The 24,909-nt window shown below is 42.3% G+C and overlaps 1 protein-coding gene across 3 annotated transcripts in view; it reads left to right on the top strand.

Moving 5' to 3' along the window:
• LOC118001918 (tubby-related protein 4-like) overlaps positions 1-24,909 on the top strand; it is a 235,713-nt gene that overhangs the window by 57,530 nt on the left and 153,274 nt on the right. For 2 of the 3 annotated variants that reach the window (XM_034992106.1, XM_034992104.1), the window contains exons 2-5: positions 2,902-3,157; positions 4,261-4,352; positions 4,725-4,810; positions 5,656-6,494. In XM_034992106.1, the coding sequence (XP_034847997.1) occupies positions 6,243-6,494 (252 nt within the window). In that variant the 5' untranslated portion in view covers positions 2,902-3,157; positions 4,261-4,352; positions 4,725-4,810; positions 5,656-6,242. The remainder of the gene's footprint in view (positions 1-2,901; positions 3,158-4,260; positions 4,353-4,724; positions 4,811-5,655; positions 6,495-24,909) is intronic. The other variant, XM_034992107.1, reaches the window with a different exon arrangement.

Here is a 24,909-nt window from a genome sequence, read left to right on the forward strand (position 1 = left end):
AGCCACCCAGGCGCCCCAGTAAGTTCTTTCTTCTGAAGGCTGAATCATATTCCACTGTATGTGTAGACCGCATTTTGTTTATCTGTTCATCTGTCTGTTGACACTGGGGTGGCTTCCACCTTTGGGCTATTGTGAATAATGCTGCTATGAACATGGGTGTAAAATACTGTTGGAATCCCTGCTTTCAGTTGAATAGTTGCTTTTTAATCTTTCTATATCAGACACCTTTTACTTAGGAGTGTTGAATTAATAGTGAACTGCTCTCAGAAGCTGATCAGTTATATCTTCATTTTCTCATCCTCTGAAGGAAGGGAAGTATGCAGCATCATTGATTTCTGTCCGTGGTATTGCTAGAATAGGTGCCAGCCTTTCAGTGACCAGGACACCACAGTTGTGGTATTTTGTTGTTGATTTTTGTATCCATCATTTGAGTCATCATAAAGTAGTATGTCATTTTTTCTTAAAATACCTGCCTTATTTGGTTAGCCTATATAGTGCTTTATAATTTTAAAAGTTGGGTTAAAAATCATAGCCACGTATCTAAAATGAAACACTTTTGTTTATGCTTTTACTACAGAAATTTATCCTACGTACTTTAGTATAATAGTTATTGAAGGCCTACATTTTGGAGAATTAGCATATACCAGTGGTTTTCAAACTTTTTGGTCTCAGGGACCCTTCATAGTCTTAAAAATTGCTGAAGACCCCCACAAGAGCTTTTGTTTATGTGCCTGTTAGCTATTGATATTTACCATACTAGAAATTAAAACAGAAATTTTTAAAAATTACTAATTCCTTGGGGCGCCTGGGTGGCTCAGATGGTTAAGTGTCTGCCTTCGGCTCAGGTCATGGTCTCAGGGTCTTGGGATCAAGCCCCAAGTCAGGCTCCCTGCTCAGCGGGAGGCCTGCTTCTCTCTCTCCCACTCCCCCTGCTTGTGTTCCCTCTCTCGCTGTCTCTCTGTCAAATAAATAAAATCTTTATAAAAAAAAATTACTAATTCCTTTAAAAATAATAAACCTAAATGTTTTAAATATGTTTTGTATGAAAAAAATCATATTTTCTTACTAAAAACATTTACCAAGAAGAGTGGCATTATTTTAACATTTTGGCAAAATATCTTTTAATGTCCGACTTAGTAAAAGATAGCTGGCTTCTTATATCTGCTTCTGCATTCATTCAATCTATTGCAGTATGCTGTTTTTGTTAAAATATATGAAGAAAATCTGACCACACAGATATGTAGTTGGAAAAGGAAGAAATATTTTAATAATCCTTTCAGATAAGCATGGATTTTTTTTGATAGTATACTAAAACTTAACAAGTGGCAGTTTCTTAAAGGTTAGTAGCATTAGGGAATTTTAAATGTTATTGGTGAATTTTTTGTACTTGGTTAGATCAAAATCCTTTTGTCTTTCTTGCACCTTGATGGCTCTTTTACTCAAGCCTAACTTGTATCCTCATGCATTGATCATTTGGGAAATATTGGTTCACTAAGTTATGTGAATCTTCCAAATACTGATACACTATGAAATATGAAATGCAATATAAAAAATTCACATTTGTTAATGTTACCTCCAGTTGCATGCAGGATATCTTTAAATCTTGCGGAGCTGTCAAGCTCCTAATGATAGACACTGGTTTTCCCAAATTTCTGATTTTAACTTGAGTGCTCAACTTTTGTTATAGGCAGCATATCCTGTCAGTTGTTTTCCTTAAAGTGACATGCTCCCTTTGTCCATGTTTGAGAAGGTGCCTGCCAAAGACCCAGGCCATCATTTGTCATTCATTTTTTTCAGGTATTCCGTGCAACAAGCATCAGTTCAGTTTGCAATTTACATGACAGCACAGGTGCTTTTCCCAGTGTCACCCTTGTGCTTCAGGAGTCAGTAGGGATGCTTTCTGGGTACTGGATAGTTTGAAACACAGAATATTAACCAACCGTGTGCTAATGGTTGAGACTTAATAAAATTAACAATTTGTACCTCATAAAGAATATTCTTTTTTAAAAAAAAAAGATTTATTTTATTTTATTTCTTTTTTAAAGATTTATTTATTTATTTTAGAGAGAGAGAAAGCACAAGCAGGAGGGGCAGAGGGAGGAGGAGAGAGAATCTCAAGGCGACTCCACACTGAGAGCGGAGGGAGTCCTATGTAGGGCTCCGTCTCAGGACCCCGAGATCTCAACCTGAGCCGAAACCAAGAGTCGGATGCTTCACCTACTGCACCACCCAGTGCCCCCATATTTATTATTTAAGGAGAGAAAGATGGGGGAGGGGCAGAGGGAGAAGGAGAGAGAGAATATCAAGCAGACTCCCCGTTGAGCACAGAGCCCCACTTGGGGCTTGATCTCATGACCCTGAGATCATGACCTGAGCCAAAATCAAGATTCGGACGCTTAACCGACGAGCCACCCAGGCGCCTGTGCATCGAGAATATTGTTACGTGAAGCCGGCATTTTTACAAAACCCCGGGAGTGCTGGTACATTTTGGCGCCAGTGCCTTCACTGGTACTAACGAGCTGAGTCTGACCCACTGTCGCTTTTGCACCCTTGATAGATCTGTCGGTACAGTGCAGAAGGCAAACACTGTGTCTTAGTATTATTACGAAGATAATTTTGACTTCATGGATCCCCATCAGGAGGATTTCAGGGGAATTGACCGCTTACACTGCCATATATAATGTGGATGCTTTCATAATCATGGATTCTGCTGTTAAATAGTTTAAAACCTGTGTGTATATAGCTGGGTCTTGAGAAGTTGTGTCTGCTTTTTCCACCTGTGGCTGCCCCACGTCAGAACAGGGACTGAGGCCATATTACAGAGTGGTATTAGCATTTTAGGAGGAGGAACATGGTGTTAATTTGAATTTTATAGCATTTGTTTTTACTTTTTTCCCTCAGGTACAAGTGCTTTCTTGAGAGAAGTCCTGAGAGAATTTAGTGATTTCGATTTATAGACTCATACAAAATACATGTACTAGGACTCATCTGAATTAGAGTATCCCAAGGAAATGACGTGTAGCTGCCGCCTTGCTCCTGCCTGCCTCCTATAAACTTTTACTTGAATACCTAGTTTACACTGAACTCTACGCCAGGACTGAGAGAGAGAGGTTCCCAGCCTCTAGGAGCATAGAGAAGAGTGTTCGAATGCGGCGTGGTGAGTGCTGTCGTGGAAGGTAGCGCAAGGTGCTGTGTGGGAGGCTTCACAGGGCAGGTGCTGTTGTAGGTGGGTTTTAAAGGAAGTGCGTAGGCGCTTGGCAAGGAGTGGAGACATGAAGGAGAGGAAGGACACAGGACTTTGGGGGGCAGGGAATGGCCAGATGCCACAGTGTAACACAGGCAGGGCTGGACCCGGAGGCTCTGGCCGGAGAAGAGGAGAAGGGTCTTGCTGGGGTTTGAGCCCATAGACTGGAGGTTTGCAAAGTCCGGTGCCCAGACTAGCAGCGTTAACATCTCTGTGGAACTGGTTATAAATGCAGACTTTAAGTGGCAGGTGTTTTGGGTGGAGCTCGTCTGTTTAACTAGCCCTCTAGGGGACTGCCTGGGTCAGGGGAGAACAGTGTAGGTTCTTCAAATAGCCTTGAAATTTAGAAAGGTCACCCTGAGGGCCCTCTGGAAGGTGGGATGGTGTGGGGACGTTAGGGACCGCATTGTCCAGTGTTTTTATGGTTGTGATGCAGGCCTGGACTGATGGCAGTAGGAAGGAAGAGAGGGTGGATTTGCTGGAGATGGATTCTCTAGGACTTTATCACTAGTAGACAGCTTAAAAGCCATGAAAACAGCTGTTCTTTGCTCTGACCTGCCTGCAATCAGAGATGGAGGCATTTTTAAAGGCCCTTGCGTCTTGTGTCTTCAGGCAGCAGCTTTTACCCATAGTGAAAAAACCAATCAGATAACTTGCCTGAGCCTCTTGAGTCTCCTTTTTGAGGCTGCCTGCTCAACTAGGATGATGGCCCCTGGAGGGCTAGAGTTGCACCAGCAGCACGCAGAGTCTTAGAAAGGACGGCAGGGTATATGCCCAGCTACTGGCAGATGGCATTCACCCTCCTTATGTTGTCTGTTGTCTCTGAGCTGGCTAAGTATACCCTTTTACTGTTTGAATTTGAGCAATCAGTAGCTCTATTTGGTGTGTCTGTGTGTGTGTCTATGTGTGTAAAGAGGGCGTCTCCCAGTTTCAGTTACAGCAGTTATTCAGTTAGAACCTCTCTTCATCAGTGTGTTAAAGTTCTTTTTTTTTATATATCCTATCTTGTTTTACAGATTTGTGAGACTCCAGGGCCTTCAAGCTGTGATTAATCAGATGGTTCCTGAAATGACTGGGAAGACAGACGCTTTGGTGCCCATCGAAGAGCGTATGTCTGTGTATATCTAAGACCTTCTTTGTACACATACACATTAACACCAGAAGACAGGCTCATTCTTGTGCACACTTGAAGAGTTTTACAACTGATGAAAATTAATTTAAGAATCAGATGGAGCAACTTGACACTACTGGGCTCCGAAGCCCGGGGAGAAAAATATGTTACTAATGGTCAGTTTTCCACATGGTCTTCACGGGTAAAGAAAGTTTGCAAAAAGAAGAAAAAAAAACTTGCACAGTTCAAGCCTCAAAAATACCTCTGCATTTTAAAGAAGGAACTAAGTGAGAAGGTGGCCGGGGGAGAAGCGTGGTGTCAAGCAGCGCGGGCGGCATCATGCAGTGGGTTTTGCACTTTATTTTCCAGTGTTTTTGGTGATTTGGACAGACTTCAAAACTCTGGACTGAGAAGTAACTCTGGCTGTGTGTCTGACTACAGGAAAGCAAGGTCAGGTATGATGGGACAAGTTTGAACGATGACCTGGTTCCTTTGCCTTTTTCAGTTAACTGTATTCTCGAAGTTTTAATTTATTATTTCCCTTTTCCTTTCCCATATCTGTAGGATAATATTTTAAAGTAGCAACTGAAACCAATATTTACAAAATAAGTATCAAGGAACATCCAAGCAAAGCTTCTTTTCCTTGGACTTTACACGTGGCATTTGGAAGCACCTCTGAATGTGAGCAGGAGAGTGCCCATCAGCACAACATGCTGACTCTTTAGGGAAACAGTGCGGAAGGTCCCGACACTTGTCTGTGTTTTCATTTTAAGGGCTTCTCTTCCCTGTTGAGTCCATATAGGAGGAAGAGTACTTGATAGACTTAATTCTGAGATTAGTCTTTTCCTTCAAGATGGAAAAATAGGTGATCTTTAGGAGCAGAAAGGGGAGAAGCCAGTAGGGGAGGGAGGAAGGAGACGGGGCAAAAGAGAATCCTGTAGTGAGGCTCGGTTTTGTCAACGAGAGGATTTAGGATTCACCCAAGGTGAACACTTGTGCCACTTCAAGAGCTTTAGAACCTTCTGGCTCTGTGAGTGAAGGGGTTTTCTCTCTCCGCCTCTATGGCACCGAGGAACGCACTGGTCTGTGGAGGGCCAGTCAGATGGAGCCCAGCTCTCCGCCAGGACACAGCAACCTGCCTGCTGGGAAGCCAGGCCGGGCCCTGAGGTGGGAAGTTTCTGGTTCGGAACAGTGGGGAGAGTCTTTTTTCCTTGCTGAGCTTGGACTGCTCTCTGCACAAACTCTGGTCTGTTTTGCACGGTTTGTGTGCCTTTTTTTCCCTTTATGCAATCTTTTTCAGCTTCAGCAGCAGAAATTTGTCTAGTTGAGAAAACATGCCAGAGGGTGGCTTCAGAATGATGATTCAGAAGATGATCCCATGTGTTCTGTCTCTGCATCTGAACTTTTGAAGAGAAAATTCCAGCTCGAGGGATTCTTTAAAGCCTTAAGTTACTTGAAATCTATGTATTTGCAACCCTTTGTCTCTGGAATCGTATTACACTAAACTGGAATCTCAGGCTGAATGAGGATAACCAAGTTGAGTAAAAAGAAGAAAGCCCCGTTTCTTGATCAGCACGTGTTAATGACGCTCTTCCTCTAAGGACTTGAAAATAAAAATGAACGCATGTTGTTTTTAAGCATTACCTTTTCCTAGCAGACTGCCATCATCTTTTCTAGAGGAATTTTTTCACTATGCATTTGGTGGATCTTTATAAAATACTGACCTTGTAATTAGATCTAGGTCAGTCTTCATTAAAAGGGGTCGGGTAAAACAACGCAAGCCAACCACAAAAATCACATCAGTCAATTGATCCATGAAAAGAATTGGTTTAAGTTTTTCAGCATTCAGCATTACTTTTTAAATAAAACAGTTCACTGAAAAAAAGTATGTATGCAGCGGTGGAACATGGGCCTGTCCTTTGCAGTGACTCCAACATCCTCTGCCTGTCCTGGAAGGGGCGCGTTCCCAAGAGTGAGAAGGAGAAGCCGGTGTGCCGGAGGCGCTACTATGAGGAGGGCTGGCTGGCCACGGGCAACGGCCGGGGCGTTGTCGGGGTGACCTTCACCTCGAGCCACTGCCGCCGGGACAGAAACACGCCACAGAGAATAAACTTCAACCTGCGGGGCCACAATAGTGAGGTGAGCTGGGGTTTGTTGCACTTTTTGTCTGCTTACTTGGGGAGGTATTCTCGAGCCCCCTCCCTGTGGATTCCACACTTGCTTTGCTTCATTTTCTCCACTTGCTGCCAAGTGACACTTTCAAAACTGAATTCTGTCTCCCATGTCCCAGTGGGAATGTGTTAAGGTGGACATGGTGCCCAGTGGCCTGTGTCCCTCCCTGAGGGTGTCCGTTCTCTTGGGCGCCCTCACTCTCCTTTCCCGGCAGTGGGCTACGCACCGGCAGGGACACTGGGGTGGCTATCTGCCCAGGCTGGGAGGTTCGATTGGATGATCCGAAGCAACATGTCGTGCTCTCAGCCTTTTTGGTCACCCTGTCTGTGTAACAAAGAGTTACTGCCCCTGTGTGAGACTGGCACTGTAAACAATGAAGGTGGTGTTGCCTTCTTCACCTTTCATGGTTAACATCCGCCTTGCTCTGGGTGACGGTTTAATACCTACTGTGTATTTCTTGTACTTGGAGGTGCAAGAACAAAGGAATTCATTGGACAGAGGTGACAGTAATTAACTGGATAAGAGCCATTGTGTTTCATATCTGTTGGGTGTATTATATTGATATTATGCTCTCTCTACATTTTTAACATATTTAAGGATCTATGCACTAATTCTAGTGAAAAAATGTGGCTAATTTTGGATTAAAGCCAATGAAAAGTCATTGCAAATCTTTTTTCTCTTTCTTATGAATTCTTCACAAAAAGGTGAGTTGGTAGGTTTGTGATCACCCATTGTAGTGTTGGATGGAAGAGAGGACTGTGTTTTATTTCCCATTTCTGTTCCTTTTTTTCCATATGTCTGTTATAAGAAGTTCTAGCTCTACCATTTAACTAGCTGGTGTGGTCCTGTCCGAGTCATTCAAGTCATTAGTTTATTCATTGAATTGAAATGAGTTTACTCATTACAATTGAAATAATAATTCCTTTCTTTCAGAGTTGTTGTAAGAATCTATGAGAATATAGTTTTGCAAGGGCTTTGAAAATGGTGGATACTATGTATGTGGATGGTGATATTGTATGCCTCGTCCACCCTAATTACTTAATTGTATTCTTACTGTCCAGCCCTTGTCATGCTACTTAATACCCTTAAATTTCATTATTAGTCTGACTCATGAGGCCAGAGACAGTGTTTTTTGATTTTTGTTTCACAGTTAAGATATGAAAACACATATGCAGTCAGTAGATATTTATTGCATCTCTGTCATGTGCTGTGTGTACTTGCCACCACGGGCCAAGATGAATTACGGATTATGCCTAATGGGAGTCTACAGTCTAGCAGTAAAGGTGAGGTGTGTACCTGGGTATCTCTTTCTCCATGTGTGTTTCAGTTAAGTATGGAAAGGAAGATTTGGGTCATTGAAAGAATTAAGGCTGAAGTTTACTACAGATTTTGTTGTGAAGGTGACTTTTGAGCAGGGTCTTGAGAAATAGATAGAATTTAGGTGGGTTTTTTTGTTTGTTTGTTTTTAAATGACTGATGCAAGAAGATTAAGCTACATTCTGGCCTCAGAGAAGCAGTTTCTCTCTTCTGTGTGACATGAAGGTGCTGGGTTTCCTTTGGCTCCAGCCTGAGCACATGTCTGTATTCACCTTATCACATCAGGTGTGTCCCCAGGAAGATGCATTTGGGGTCTGGCTGGACAAGGACAAGGACCTGTATGTATATTTTGCCATCCCTGGGACAAATCCACCATAGTTGGTAGGAAGTTGACATACTTTGCTCTTCCCACTAAACTATGAAATGTTTACTGTGTATAGGTATACTCTGGTTTGTAAGGGGGATTTTATTCATATTGGGGCATTCTGTACTCCAGTTATTCCATGGCAGAAGGTTTAAGCAAGGTGCTGCTTTAATATATCTGATTTACACAATGCTCAGATGTAGCTGTTTCTGGGCTTAACATATGAGCATGCGGTTGTAGTCAAGTTTGAAAAATTACACGCTCATGTTCATGACCTGAGTTAAAGATAATTTGTTAGTGACTCACTTTATGTGGCTCTTCTGGTAAAGCAACCATCTCTGTTTATTTGTGTGAGCATATTAGTATGCTAGGTGACCATGTCTGTCTTGTTTCCTTCCCAGGTAAGCCTTTTAAGTGTTCACCATGTAGACACACCGAATTTAGAGAGCATGAACCAGAGGCCACTGTTGTTTGCCTGCAGTCTATGGGGGAAAGCCCTCTTTAGGATCACCCTGCAGGTGCAATGGGGGCAGAAGCTGCCAGGGCTGCCTTGTGGAATTTGGGGCTTTGTTGATGTGCACAAGAGATTTGAAAGTTTAATTACATACAGATAATTAAAGATATGAATTGCAAAACCACAGTCCCTCAGCTTTTCTTATACTTTTTCAGATAAACTTGTACTATAATAACAATTAACAAACAATGGGCACTTACCTAATTTTATATGCTGGAAGGGAATTTAAAACAATAAAACGTACCTTCTAGGTTGATCCATTTTTATCTTCCAGCGTTAGTATTTTAAAGATTTTTCTGAGTAGGAAAAATGGGATAAGAGGATCTTCATAATGAAACTGGGAAGATGGAGCAATATATGAATGAAGTAAATGTGGTATTTAAAAAATACAGTTTTAAATTTCCCAAATGTAGCCATAGTTAACTTAATTTTTCTGGTGAGGGATGTATCTTTTATTTTTAATTTTTATTTTATTTTTTTAAAAGATTTTATTTATTTCTTTGACAGACAGAAGGGGGGAGAGAGAGAGAGCGCGCACAAGCAGGGGGCATGGCGGAGGGAGAAGCAGGCTCCTCACTGAGCAGGAAGCCTGATGCAGGGCTCCATCCCAGAACCCTGGGATCATGCCCTGAGCTGAAGGCAGACATTAACCGAATGAGCTACCCAGGCAGCCCTGTATCTTCTTTTTTAGAGTGGACTTGAAAACCTGGGTGGTGGGTGTGCTGGGGTGCAGAGTGCTGCAGTGATGCAGAGGATGAAGCCTTGGGCCAAGAGTGGCTGGTAATGCTTTCTGGGGATGGAGGTGGGGCATGAGCTGGATCTCAGAGCCCCTTTGGTTCTTTACACACTTGAGAGTCCACCGTCGTTTGGCCACTGCTGGGCTTTGGCTTCACAGCAGCCAAGGAGCAGTTCCTGCCCAGGTGACCTGTGTGTCAGAGTCCGGATGTGGTTTGCATGGAAATAAAGCTGGTGACAGTAACTGCTGATGACAGTTGCCATGTGTCACGTGGCCACAATTTTCTATGTGTTTTATGTCTGTTATTTTGTTTAGCTCTTGTAACAGTTCTCTACAGCTCTGTTTTATTCTTCTACCCAGCTGAAGAATTTGAGGTTCAGAGATGTGCTGGAAGTTGTCCAAGGTATAGAGCTAGATGATGATGGCAGACCTGGGATAAAATTCATGTCTGATTGTTTTTCCTTCTGTAAGACACTGCTTCAACAAAGGTGAACCATAGTGATCAGAGAAACAGAGTTATGAGTGACTGTGTTTTGGATGGTGAAGGGTTTGGTGTGAAGTATTGGAGCTGTGTGGACTGGGAAGACTGGACCCTGAGTAGTCATGATGAAAAAGCAACAGTGCTGAATGTTTGTGGGATGAAAGAGGCGCCGCTTTTGGTTTGGGTTGCATTCTAAGACCATTAGAAGACTGTTGTATTCAAAAAGAAGTGTTGAAAAAAAATCAAAGGGCAGTATAAAAATGATCATTCACTTCAGTGCATTGATCCACCAATGTGGAAACCTGAATTGACAGCATTGACTTAATTTATTATGGAATTTATTTGATTATTTTAATATTTATTATGTTTTTATAACATGTATTTATATATTTATAGTAGTTTATTATGGAAATAATAGTCTTCAAGAAGTAGTGTCTAAACATGTCACCGTGATACACTGATAGTGTGTGGATGGCCCTAGTAAGACTCTTGGGATAAGAGCGTAACCAGGTATTATAGATGGAAGATGTATGTGAGAAACCGCTCTTTTAAAGGTGTCTTAGGAATTTTGAGCAGGGAACTGTTCTAGCAAAGAGGCAGAAATAGGACTGTTTCTGTATATTAAGATTAGAATTTTGTTTCACCTAAACTGTCTTATCTGTTTTTACAGCAGAGCTCAGTAGTGTAATTTCTTCTTTATCACAGGAATACTCACACGTGGGTAAATGCTAATAATGAAAAATAGCCGTGTTCTCACTTCTGTCTCCTTCCCCTGCCTCCTGTCCAGGCTATCACCGAAGGCTTATATTATTACATGTTTGATTAATCAGTTTTGGGATTTTGTCTATTGGCTTCTTTCCTATCTTGGCAGGTGGAGATTTAGCTCTCTCTTCCTTGATCACTCAGCCCAACCTTGGCCTGCAAGCTAATCATCCCAGTATTGCTCTATCATAATTGGTTAACTCATTATTCAGTATTTACATTATTTAAACTGTGTCAGTATTGAGTCCAGGCGAGTCAAGTAGGATACTGTGATTATATTTCCTTTACTGTTCAGCATTTTTTTCCTTTGTGATAAGAATAGTCTCATTTTGCAGGATGCCTGGGTGGCTCAGTTGGTTAAGCGGCTGCCTTCGGCTCAGGTCATGATCCTGGAGTCCCGGGATCGAGCCCCGCATCGGGCTCCCTGCTCGGCGAGCAGCCTGCTTCTCCCTCTCCCACTCCCCCTGCTTGTGCTCACTCGCTCTCTCTGACAAAGAAATAAATAAAATCTAAAAAAAAAAAAAGCCTTACTTTTCCTCGTGGTTTGGTTTCTTTATCTGTTGTGAATCTTCCAGCATCTTCAGTATGTTTCTACATGTTCAAACCAGTAAGATGATTTATTGGTTCTTTTCGTTTTTGTTTTTTTCCTGGAGACCTCTGTCTGGGCGTCCTTTGTCTTCCTGCTGCTCTTTGGATTGGTGGCTCTATGGACCTGCTGCCCAGCTGACTTCCTGAACTTCCCTTTTGTCATCACCTTGAGAATTTCCTTTGCCTCTTACTTCTGCTGTATCTCTTGTTTCTTTGACCTTGTATCTTTCTCTTGGTTTAACTCGTTCTTTTGTTGGAGCGTAATCACCAGTATCTTCCTAAGAAAGAATTTGTAAGTCATGAATTTCAAGACCTGTATGTCTAAAAATGTCTTAATTCTTCCTTCACTATTGATTGATAGTTTGTCTAGGTATAGATTTCTAGGCTGGTTCCTTCCACAATTTGAAAGCATTTTTCCATAGTCTTCAGACTTGGAGAGTTATTATTGAGAAGCATAGTAGTTCAGGCCCTGAAGCTAGACTCTGAATCCTAGCTTTGAGTATATTATTTAACTTCTCTGTACTGTTAATCTTCTCAATTGTGAAATGGTTTACAAATAGTACTTTTCTCATGTAGGTTTGTTGGAAGGATTAAGTGAATATAACTGTATGTAAAGCATTTAGAACAGTGCCTGGTACATCATGAGGGCTTTATAAATTGGCTGTTACTATTATTATTATAAATCTTCTATATGTAATCTGTTAAAAAAATCTGGAAGTTTTGGCAACTGCTCTTTATCATAGATATTCTGGAATTTCACAATGATGTTTAAAAGTAATATACCATAAAGCTGTTTGGCACCTCTGTGTATGTGTACATGGGAGGGTGTTTCAGCTGGTAGATTTTACTGTGGAATAATCTGGGGGAGAACCGACTGTTTTGCTGCTAACTGCCAAATGTCAGCATCCAAGCATATTTCTCTGGGGTTGTTCAATTTCTCTAGATAAGGCCCTTCCAGTCACATGCCTGTGAATTTACTTCTGCTGCCAGCATTCGAGAGCTAAGGGTGTGTGTGTGTGTGTGTGTGTGTGTGTGTGTGTGTGTACACGTACACGTACACGTACGTACACATGTGCTGAGGAAGAGGTAGCGATAGGAGGAGGAGAAGGAGCTAGTGTTCATTTAATGCTTCCTGTGTGTTAGACGCCATTCTAAGAGCTTTTTTTTTTTAATCTTGACGTCAACTCTCCGATTTTGAACCTGTTATTATCATATTTTATAGCTGAGGAAACTGAGGTACAGAGGGGTTAAACAGCTTGCCCAAGGTGACATATCTCTCCTAATCGACAGAGTTGAGACTGAACCAGGAGCCCCATGGATTCCATCCTCTTAACCTCTTGGAAAATCACCTGAGGTTCAGTCCCCGTCACCATCTTCACTGTGCCAGGTCCCCAAGGCTGTTGTCTGTGGATTCGTGGTGACAGGAGAATGAGCCGTCACCGTCTGATGCTGTGAGGGAGAAGCCTGCCTGCTTCCATCAGGAGTGCTCCGAGGGAAGGAGCATCCTCTGCTGGCCAGTGCCACGCCGACTTATGTGTGGCTTTTCTCCCAGCACCCAGGCTCATGCCTGAACCTTTCTAGGCTTTCTGCTCCGGACATCTCTCTGCAGGCACTCAGCTTGGCCTTGCTCTATTCTGGGAATCCATTTGCCACTCCTTAACCATTTTCTATCTTCATATGCTTTGATTTGGGCATCATTGAAGACGGCCTTTGTGTTTGTTTTCATGCTTCTTGTTGTAAGGTGATTCCCTCCCTCCCTCCCTCCCTCCCTCCCTCCCTCCCTCCCTTCCTTAGATTTAGAGAAAGTGTGTGTGCACACGCACAACAGAGAGTGAGTGAGAGAGAGAAAGAGAAAGAAAGTGCATGAGTGGAGGCAGGGGCAGAGGGGAAGCAGACTCCCCACTGAGCTGGCCTGATCTCCCGAATCGGAGATCATGACCTGAGCCAAAACCAAGAGCTGGTCGCTTAACCTACTGAGTCACCCAGGCGCCCCTGTGAAGTGATTTTTCTAAGAGAAGGATTAGGATCATTTTTAGTTCGACATCTTAAATCAGAAATCTCCTGTTAAGATATTTTTTTGAAGGTTCTTAAAAGCATTAACTACAGATTTTTTTTCCTAAACAAAAAACAGAATATAATAGAATTATATTTTATTAAGAAAATAGAATTTGTTGAAATGATGGCATTGTTTATTTTTTTCCCTTAGCAATTTGTTTAAAAATTTTTTTCTTCTAATAGAAATAAATAACCATATCTGCAAGTAACTTAGACACATGTAAAATACAGTCTTTTGGGTGTATTTCTGCTAGAGAGAATGAGAGAGGGATGTGGATACAAGGCAATAATTTTTTTGGTAATAGCCTCCTATGGAAGCAGCTTCAAGCTATATCATGTCAAAATGAGAGTGAATGAGATTAATACTGAAGTTCTGGGCAAATAAATATTTCCCCCACTATAGAATCTGTGTTCGTGATTTATTAATAGGTGAACTCATGGATTCTTGAACCAGACTGCCTCTGTGCTGTGGTTGTATTCTCTGTAAGGGTACAGCGACACCTGCCTCCTAAATTGCTGGTGACTGAAGTTGGAATCCACGGACAATATACGTGAAAGAGCTCCTAAGCCTTTGTTCTTAGTTAATTATGATTAGACTCGCTGTCGTCCTTGGGCATTGTACCCATCTGCACTTCCTTCCAAGGCTAAAACAGTGGAGCCATGGCCTCTCTGCTGAGGAGTGGCCTCAGGTTTGCAAAATGTGGGAATGGAATGTGAGGTGGGGGGCAGGTGAGGGGCTAGGCACAGGTTGGAGGTGTTCTTGCTAGGAGGGAAGCTGGGCTCGTGCCAGTAGTTTTATTATAGGTTTGGGATTCTGGAACATTGGTCACCTCGTGTGTATTGCTTCCTTATCCGTAAGGTATTCTGGACTTTGTTTTAAGCAGAGCTCACTCACCTGCCTACTTCCATCTGAGTTCCCAGAACTTGGGTCAGGGCCTCAGGTGTCCGGGAGCTGCCTAGTGGTCCCTCGGCAGGGAGAGCGCAGGCATCGTGCACAAGTGGATGCGTAGTGCACCGGGCAGTGTGTATCATACTCTTAACAGGAGGTTTTTGGCCAAAGTTGGGTAAAGTCATCTCTCTGGGATGTGGTCTGAGCTGGGCCTGGGAGGGTGCGGGAAGGGAGAGAGAACATGAGAATCTGGGCCGTGCCGAAGTTTGGTATTTCTGATTGGGTCCACCCACATGCTTGACTCTGAACTTCCAAAACAAATACGCCTGTGTGTTTTGCCCGAGATTATACTGCTGGGTGTTTTTGTTGTACCTTCTGGCAACCTCCATTTGGTTTCTCTTCCTCATTGTTGCTGTTTTATGGAATCTTTACTGGCGTTTGTTGTTTTTTCCACTTGGCCTACTTAGATTTGGTCTACTAAATACAGAGGAAATTGTCTCTGTCCCAGGGGCCTTTCTTTGTCCTGGAGTAACCCTCCTGGTGAAGCTCACCTCCAACCTCTTCCTGCTGCATGTGACCCCATAACAGTGCTCAAGACAAAAACCAATTCCGCCTGTCTGAGGTCTGTTCTCTTTCTTTGCTTCTTAGGTTTTAGAGTTTAAGGATGAGGTTGTTAATCAGAGCCTTAAAATAAAAAAAACAAATAACCTTGGAAATAACATTGTTGTCAGTAAGGTCTATCTTGTAAACTCCTTGGTAGCAGAAATAAATGTTTAATGGCTTTGTTGATAAGATGCTATAAGTTAATGTTTAAGACTTCAGAAGTTAATTTTATTCATTTTACTCAGAGTTTGAAAATGAAAATGTAAAAATCCAGCTATTGTCTCTCCATTTACTTGATATTTTCATGATTTTAGATTTTATTTTTTCCCTCTTCAGGAAATTTGCTATACATGGCATTTGTGACTAATTAGGGAATTACCTAAACAACACAGCCAAAGAGCTCTTTCCTATCTTCTAAGCCTTAAAATTTTCTTGTCTTAATTATGCCTTTAAAAAGCCTAATTATCTACCTTATTTCCAAGATTGAAATTATTTAAAGGTAGTCAGGATCTGGAATGTAAATTGACATTTTCCCCTAGTAATGACATACTTGTTTAAGAGATCAATACCTCTTTATCTATTTTTAAAAAATATTTATTTATTTGAGAGAGAGAACACGTGTGTGTGCGCATGAGCAGGGGGGAGGTCCAGGGGGAGAGGGAGAAGCAGACTCCCAGCTAAGCAGGGAGCCCAATGGGGCTTGACTGTAGGACCCTGGGATCATGACCGGAGCCGAAGGCAGATGCTTAGCTGACTGGAGCCATTCAGGTGCCTGAGATCAATACCTCTTTAAAAAAAAGAAAATTACTGTATTTTAGATCAACAGGGTGTAATAGAAATATGATATGAGCCACATATATAATTTTAATTTTTTAAAAATATTTATTTGACACAGAGAGAGAGTGAGAGACAGGTGGGCAGAGGGAGAAGGAGAAGCAGGCTCCCCACTGAGTAGAGAGCCTGATGCGGGGCTCGATCCCAGGACCCTGGGATAATGACCCGAGCCGAAGGCAGACGTTTAACCGACTGAGCCACCCACGTGCCCCAATTTTAAAGTTTTTAGTAGCTACATTAAAAGTAAAAAAGAATAGATGAAATTAATATTAATAATGTTTTATATAACTCAATATATCTAAAATATTATTTCAACATGTAATCAGTATAAAAACTATTAATGAGATAACTTACTTTCTTTTTATTCATATTAAATCTTTGAAATCTGGTATATGTCAGTTCGAATTAGCCACATCTCAGGTGCTCATTGCCACATGTGGCTAGTGGCCACCGGACCATGTAGTTTTGGACAACACTGTTTTGAGTGTTGTGGCAGAGCTGCATGCTTGCCCCGGAGTTTTTAATGTATGTCTTAGCGCCTTGGATAAAAGACATTTTAAAACCTTTTTATTGGGAAATCATTTCAAACTTACACCAAAGTTGCAAGAAAGTTAAAAGAACACCCAGTCTTTACTCAGAATCGCCTATTGTTAACCTGTACTCATTTCTCTTATGAGCTCCCTCTCTCCCTTGAGCCCTCCTTCCCTCCCTCCCATTCTCTGTGTGTGTGTCCCTCCCAAACCATTTGAGAATATATATCTTGATCTTTCAGTGTATATTTACTAAGAATAAGGACATTCTCTCACATAACCATAGTAGTACAGTTACCAACTTTAGGAAATTTAACATTAATTCAGTACTTTAATGTACTATCCATATTCCACTTTAGTCAATTTTTTTCTCTAGTAAGATCCAGTTTAGGATCACATATTGCATTTAGTTATTACGTATCTGTAAGCCCCTTTAATCTAGAACAGTGCTTCAGGGTTTTGTTTTTGTTTTTTGTCTTTTATGACATTGACATTTTAGAAGAACACTCCTCTCCCTCTTTAATAGAATGTTCTGCATTTGGAGTCTGTCTGATTTTTATTATTATTAAATTCAGGTTAATCATCCCCAGCTGAATCCTCCATAAGTGATATTGGATGTTGTGTCTTTCTTAGGGTATCATATGTGGAGGCACACAGTATCTGTCTGCGCCTCATTGCTGATGTTAATTTTGATCCGATGTTCTTGCTGTGTAGTTACTGTGTTTTCCCCTTGCATTTACAAGCAGTCAGTGGGAGGATCCTTTAAAACAATGCACACATATCCTGTTCCTTACCAGAATTTCCTACATGGATTGATCATCCATTGATTCTTGCTTGAACCAATCTTTACTGTGATGGTTGCACAATGGTGATTTTCAACTCCAGTCCTCCTTGCATATATGGATATTGTGGGTAAGCAAGAGCTGCTTGTTCTCCCCCATTCATCCATCCATCCACCCACGTCTGTTACCAGTGTGAACTCATGGATTTTTCTTGACCTCAATTTTCTGAACTTGGTTTTTTTCTTCAATGCTTATTAAACTTACTTACACCCAGTTTTGCTCAAATTGTTCCACATTTGGTCAGTGGAAACTCCTTCAGGCTGATGTGTTCTTTTGATACACTCCAACCATTGGGGTACCTCTTTACTTTGGGATATAACAAGATGTCCCAGCCTCATCTTGTGCTTAACCTGCTCCAGGTCTGGAAACAGTCATTTCTCTGAGGAGAAGTTCTACTTTTATGGAGGTATGGAGGGATATGGTATTAGGAAACCAAGATCTGGCCTCTAGATGTCATCATTACTACTGGGCTTTCGTTGCCACTGGGCCCTTTCAGTGGATATGTACCTACAAATATACATACTGTGGAGGTCTGGGTCAGTCAGGAGACAGAGACCACACGATAGGTTAAACAGGGAAAGTTTAACATAAAAATTATTAACTGATAAAAGAGTTACAGTAAATACAACGAAACTATATGGGACCCTAGGACTGAGGGTGAGAACCCAAGGAAAGACAAGCTTGGAAGGGGTTCAGATCTCAGATAGCAGATAGCAGAGAAGTTTGTTGGCTTAGCAAGACTGGAGCTGGTCTGAAGGCAAGCAGTAAACAGCCCTTTGGAGAGCAGTCAGGGGAGCGGGTGATCACCAGCTGGTAGTGTGTTATGCAGGGGGAGTCTGGGGGCAGAAGGCTCTCAGAGTGAATGGGCCACACGGGGGCTTGGAGGAAGGGGCCTTACAGAAAGGATGACCGCACAGTGTGGGCCTTCCAGGCCACGGACAGCTGGGAGAACAGGTGGCAGGGGCTCTGGTTTCTGTGGCAGAAATGTCACTAGCCGAAGGCCAAGAGGTCACAAGAGGGACTCTGTGCTGAGCCAGTAGCTGTGGCCGTTTCTCCTGGATTTCCTCACACCCACCCAGCATCCTCCCACCCTCACGACCCTTGGGAATTCTCTTCCTCGGGATGGCCCTCCAGTGCCCTCTACTGAAAAAGCTTAACATTATGCTCACAATTAAAGGAGAAACGCTTAACGGAATTCCGGTGTTTTACCAGAGCAGACATTGAAGGGTGCATTTGGACCTGAGAGGTGATAAACTGACACACACATACATACACATGCATATATGTACATATATACACACGTGTGTAGCACATATGTATATTAGGAAGTCATGAGTTTACACCAGTATTTCCAATTCCAAACTACTCCCATCGGGCTTCCTTCATTTCATATTTGTATTTTTTCCTTCCATAATTTGCTCAGTCTCATAATACATCTGAAATAGTTTCAGAATTTCTTCACCCATACTAATACAAAAACACACCTACTTAAAAAGATGTTATGGACTGAGTGTGTCTCCCCAGAATTCATATACTGAAGCCCGAACTGCCAGTGGGATCGTATTTGGAGATGGAGCCTTAGGGAGGTGATTAGGGTTAGATGAGGCCATGGAGTGAGGCTCCTGTGATGAAATTAGCTCCCTTGTAAGATGAGACACCAGAGAGCTCGCTCTCCCTTTAGTGTGCAAAGAAGAGGTCAAGTCAGCAGGCAGTGAGACGTTGTCCATCTGTAAGCCCACAGGAGATGCCTCATTATGAAATCTACTTGGCTGGGCAAAACTCGGACTTTCAGCCTCTAGAATAGTGAGAGATAAAGTTTTGGTTGTTTAAGCCATTCAGTCCATGGTATTATGTTATGGCTGCTGAGCTAAGAGAGAAGAGCTCACAGTCGGCTGCCAGGGCTTCCCTGCATGCCACATCCCCCCACACGAGGGACAGCTAGACAACTACTGATGTGCTTAGATGGCTGGGATTAATTCCCCTCTACTTTCCTACTTTTTCTTCAGTTTAGTTAAGTAATTCATCTGAAACACAGTTGGGCTTATTTGTTTCCGTGTTGTTTTCATTTTTGGGTTTTCCCTCTTTCCGATCTTGTTTTGCAGATGTAGAACATTAGCTTGCATTGAAAACTAAGAAACACATAAAGAGGTGTTCTCAGAGAACTGACATTCCTTCCCTTATCTCTTCCACACTCTCCACCCACCTTAGAAATAACTTGGTTACCTTATGGTATTTGTTTGCCGTCTATAAAAATAAGTGTCTGTATGTATTTATAATGTCTTCTTTCCTCTTTTTTCTTTGACAAAAGAGCATAATATATATATGTGTGTGTGTGTTTTGCCTGTTTTATTGAGATATAATTTGACATATAACATTGTATTAGTTTTAGGTGTGTGTATACACACACATGCACACGCACACACATATATATGCTTTTTTACGCTTTGCTTTTCCACTTAACATCTGAAGGTGACTTCACGTCCGCTTGTGCAGATCGTCCACAGCCTCTCACAGCCCCCGGTGTTCTGCTGTGTGTATGTGCCAGAGTTGATTCAGCAGACTCCCAAGTTCGAATATTGAGGGAATTTCCTGTAGTTCGTAATTATAAATAATGCTGCAGTGAATCACTTGTGCATATGTATTTTCATATTATTGGAGATGTATCTTCAGGGTAAGTTCTTAGATGTAGGATTGCTGGGTTGAAATGTGAAAACATATGTAGTTTTGTTATATATTGCCAAACTCCCTTCCATAATGGTAGAACTATTTTGCATTCCTACCAGCAATGTATGAAAATACCTTTTCTCCCACAGCTTCACCAACAGAGTGTATTATCAAGCTTTTAAACTTTTGCCAATCTGCTAGATAAGAAATGGCACCTCAGTATAGTTCTAATTTGAATATCTTTTATTATAAGTGCAGTTGAACATGTTTTCAAATACTTAAGGGCCATTTTTGTATCTTATGAGCTGTGTAGTCACATCTTCCATCTACTTTTCTACAGGATTTTTAATCATTTTGCCTTCTTCAGATTTTAAAAGTTCTTTGTTAGGGACATAAGTTTTTTATTTGTGATATGTGTGTTTTCTCTCTTTTATTTATTTTTTGACTTTGCTTTTTTTTTTTTCTCCATGCAAAAGTTCTAAAAACTTTTTATCTTGTTCAATTTATCAGTCTTTTATTGTATCGGGATTTCGAGTCATAATTAGAAAGCCCCTTTCTATAGCTCAGTTATAGGTGAATTTACTCATATTTTCTTTAGGTTCAGGAAAAGACTCATAACAGATTATTGCTAGTAAGAAAATCAACGTATACTTTGTACTTGTTACGGAATCTCTCATGCCTGGCTTTCTTATAATAGGACCAATGGTAATTAAGCACTCTTAGATCTGCCTGGCAGTTTGGTTTTAAGCTCCTGCAAATGGATAAACTAAAGGACCGAGAGATCACCATTCAGGTAAAGTTCGAATTTCAGTCAGTCACAGTATTGAGAATATAATTTATTTTATTTTATTTTTTTTAAGATTTTATTTATTTATTTGAGAGAGAGAGCGCTCACAAGCAGGGGAGAGGGAGAAACAGACCTCCTGCTGAGCAGGGAGCCCGATGAGGGGCTCGGATCCCAGGACCCTGGGATCATGACCTGAGCCGAAGGCAGTCGCTTAACCAACTGAGTCACCCAGGTGCCCTCTCCCCGATTTCATGGGGCATTTTGCTCAGTCTCATCAACATCTTAGAGCTCTCTCTGTGTGACCTCAGGGCCGAGGTTATCTGGAGAGAGGTTTTACAGGCCATGATATTTCTCATCTTGTTCTCCATGACCCTCACTGAGGGGAGTGAGACTTGGGATGCTGATTACCTCTGTTTGTGGGATAGGCGGGGTACTAAGCAATGGACTAACTCACATCCTTTCTCTGTAGAGACTTACGTGAAAGGCCCCCTCTGCTAATGAGCTCACAGTAGTCCAGAGGCTGGGAGGGAGCAGGTTCCCTTTTCTTACTGCGTAATTGAAAATAATGTTGCGGTGAATCATTTTCATACGGTGAAAAATGACGACGGTGCCAGGGAGCAGGCACTGGACACTGAGCCATCATCGTCTCTTTGAAACTCCCCATGTGATGATGGACCCGAAGAAGCAGGAAGGAGCCTGGGGTTCTGGTCCAGTGCTGATAGTCTCTGCATCTGTGACCGTGGGCCAGCTACTTTCTGACCTTTAATTTTCTTTGTCCTTAAAAATCAGGTGGTCTTTAAGACCTTTTCCAGCTCCAAGGTTCCAGATTCTTCTAGTTTCTTTTATTTCCTACTTTTAACATATTTAATTGTTCCATTCCCCAAACTGCTAAGCACTTGAGTCTTTGCCACCCCCCCTTCTTTTTTTTGAAACTAAATATTCACCCTCTTCTGAAGATTCTTGGTCTTAAGAGCAGTGTTCAGATAAGTTGATTAGTACTTGACATTTTGTCATTTGTTGGTGTGTAAACTCCATGGGAGCTGGGAGTTGCCTTTGGCACCTTAAAATAAATGGTAAATAGTGTATTTCTTCTTAGTGTGGCTTAGTTCTAGAAGGGAAAATCAGTTCTAGGGGCGTAGTGAACGTTGAGGTAGGCCTTAATGATTCAGGTTTATTACCATATAGACCAGTAACTTGACTTTGTTTCATGGCCCTAAAATATACCCATCCATAACTATGGCCAGAGGTCATGAAAATGCATTGTTGGGTGCAGAAAGAATTAGGTGAAAGTGTAGCTTGATCCTTACAGACCCATCCAAGCAACTTGAAAAACAACTCAAAATATGCTAATGAATTCATATAGAAACCCTCAACCTCCCTCCCCACCAACCCAGCTTATGTTCTGCTGTTTCATTTGTATAATGGGATTTCCGTCATGTCTGAAGAATGGATAATTTAATTATTAAAAGAGAATCCATTCTGGGCGCCTGGGTGGCTCAGTTGGTTAGGTGACTGCCTTCGGCTCAGGTCATGATCCCGGAGTCCTGGGATCGAGTCCCACATCGGGCTTCCGGCTCAGCGGGGAGCCTGCTTCTCCCTCTGACCCTATCCCCCCTCATGCTGTTTCTCTCTCTCGCTCTCTCAAATAAATAAATAAATAAATAAATAAATAAATAAATAAATAAATAAAAAAGAGAGAATCCATTCTCAGCTGGTATGACATTTATTAGGAACATTTGGCCCTGTTGTTGAGCAGCTATCTAATTTGTCTTATGTGGAAAAAAGAGCCAGTTAAATTTTCAAAGATGTGACCCAGAGCCAGATGTTCTCTTGAAGTATCCCACATCCCTTTTTTAATGATCAAAAGTACAAAATAACTCATGTTGCCATGCCACATAACAGCCAATGATTGTCATAGATTTAGCTTAATATAGAAGGAAGGGCCAAGACTTTCATATAGTATGAAATCTATTTAAGTTCTGTGGATTTATAATAACTGCTATAAATGGAAAGCTTCTTTTCTAGAATAGATTTATACCTGGAAAGTCAACTTCTCGTATTTTTTTTCTTAGTGACGATGAATTGTGGCAATTGTTTTACTGTTGGCATTTAAAAAAATAAAAATACCTAAAATATTTTGACTAAGTTTTCATTCAACTCATTTGGAAAACACTAAGCCTCTTCTGTGTGCTAGCTATACCATGCTAAGGACTGTGGTTATAGGGATGAATAAGATGAACACAGATTTTAATTAATTATGATGTATTTCATTGTATTGGTTGCAAGTACAGAAAACTTACTAATATTGATTTAAGCAGTTAGTAAAAGAAATGTATTTGGCTTATGGAATTAGGAACGCTCAAGGGATATCAGGTTTGAGTCCTGGCTTGGCCCCTTGGGACCTGGTATCTCTCCATCTCTCTGCTTCTGTCAGTGTTGGCTTCGTAGGCAGGCTCATTCCTCAGGCTAATAGTCTCCCAGTTCTTACTCCAGTGAAAAAGAGAGACTGCTCTTCCCCAGTAAAAGTGCTGGGCTTGACTCTTATTATGTGGAGCTGGTCATAGACCAAAACCTGAACCAGACATTGTGGGCAAAGGGAGACAAGGCTCTGACTGGCAAGGCCTGAGCCAGGCGTGGATGGAGTTCATCCCTTTTCTAGCAAGTAGACTGAAAACAGGGCATGGTGGTTCTAAGGGAAAATCTAGGCTCTACCCTAGGAGCAGAGAATGAATGGAGTCAACAGTAGCCGCTTATCTGCCTCCCAGCCTCTGTGGTGGTGGCGGTGGTGGCCACGGCGGTGGTGGCCACAGCGGCGCTGTCGTGATGGAGAAGATGGTGCAGCGCCTGGCAGGAGATTTCACTACAAACCTTACTCTAAAGTGTGATGAATGACAACAATAAAAAATGAACACTTAAGATTACATGCTTAAAGGAAACGTCATTTGGAGAAGGCCCATGGCAATTAACCTTGTTTTGGACATTTTGGGGCAGCAAGCCTGTTGACTCAGTGCCCGTGAGCTCTCTGTGGCCCAGGTCGGTGTCGCAAGAGAGCTGCTGACCTGTAGCTACCCCAAGGCGGTGATGACGAGCTCCCGGTCCCCTGGGGGTGTTGAGCGTTTTACATCTCCGTATAATAGGAGCTGGTATAATATTGTGACGCTGAGTCAGCCACCTTCTGTTGCACTTTCTGTGGAGGACAGAGGCCAGTGGGCTGCAAGGTGAGGTTTGCTTAGGGACTCGAATCACTGCCCTGAGGCAGAGCCAGGACCATGGAGGGACCAGACATGGAAGAGGGGACTTTGGAGGTGGAGGGGTGATCACAGAACGTTTCCAACATGGCTTTTGAGATAGGCCTTGACTATGACAGAGTTTTCTCCTGACTGTGGGAGCATTGCCTGTCTGCAATCTCCCCTTCTGGGAGTCCCTGAGGACTCCTCTTATGTGAGTGTAATCACTCCTGATTGGTGAGCCTTCTTCATGCTCACCTGTGGGGACCGTCCTCAGAGGCATCACAGAGCTCAGGGAACATTCATCCAGAGGCCAAGTGAGCTTAATTGAGGTCTCTCTACTCCTGGGTGATGAATGACGCTCGCTGTGAGGACAGAAGCAGGAGTGTAGTCTGACCTGGGCCTTGAGGACAACTGCTTGTCCTTTGGTGGTGACCCCCAACACGCTGTTGAAATTGCAGTAGCCACTAGTAGACATATTCAGAGATCTGTCATTTTATTTGGTGGAGTAGACTGTAACCTTGGTAGTTTGGTGACTAGTGAAAATGTGTTTTTCTGGGAAAGTTTATTGGAATTGTTTTATATTAACCACTAGATTCAGCAAACCTCAAATAGTAGTGTAGACATTCAGTTTATGGCCATTGGTAACTGGTACAAATCATGTTTACTGATTAGGTCCCCATTAATTTAGTTTTATTTTCTTAAGTTTGTCCCTGAGTCAGTAAGTGAGTTTCCTTCCCCGCTGCCTTCTACCGTGCGTGCATCCCTCCTGTGTGTGTGCATGTCTTGGTGGGGGTGGGGGGGGGGTTAGCGAGGGTAGGATAAGGCACACACAAGCGCACACACACACACACACACATACAAATCTGGTGGGAATGGCTTTGCTGGTATTATCCCTGTTGGAGGAAGGAGGTGGTTCCACAGAGGAGCCTGGACTCATTCCCAGAACCGTTCACCACAAGCACATCGGCCCTGGGCTTTCTGTGACTGTCCCACCTCTGACCTTCCCATGGGGAGTTCCCTTAGCTCTTACATCACCAGGAAAAATGGTTCAGTTTTCAGGACTCCATTTAGTCCTGCCTTTTCCTAAAGCGCCCAACCTCCCACTTCAGCACTCAGCGATGCTGTAGCCACTCATGGCTCGTTGTTCGTACCGTTTGCCGCACAGAGAACACTTTGCCTTCTGTGG

This window comes from Mirounga leonina, unplaced genomic scaffold, assembly GCF_011800145.1.
Source record: "Mirounga leonina isolate KUSES-001 unplaced genomic scaffold, KU_Mleo_1.0 Mir_55, whole genome shotgun sequence".
Taxonomy (NCBI): domain Eukaryota; kingdom Metazoa; phylum Chordata; class Mammalia; order Carnivora; family Phocidae; genus Mirounga; species Mirounga leonina.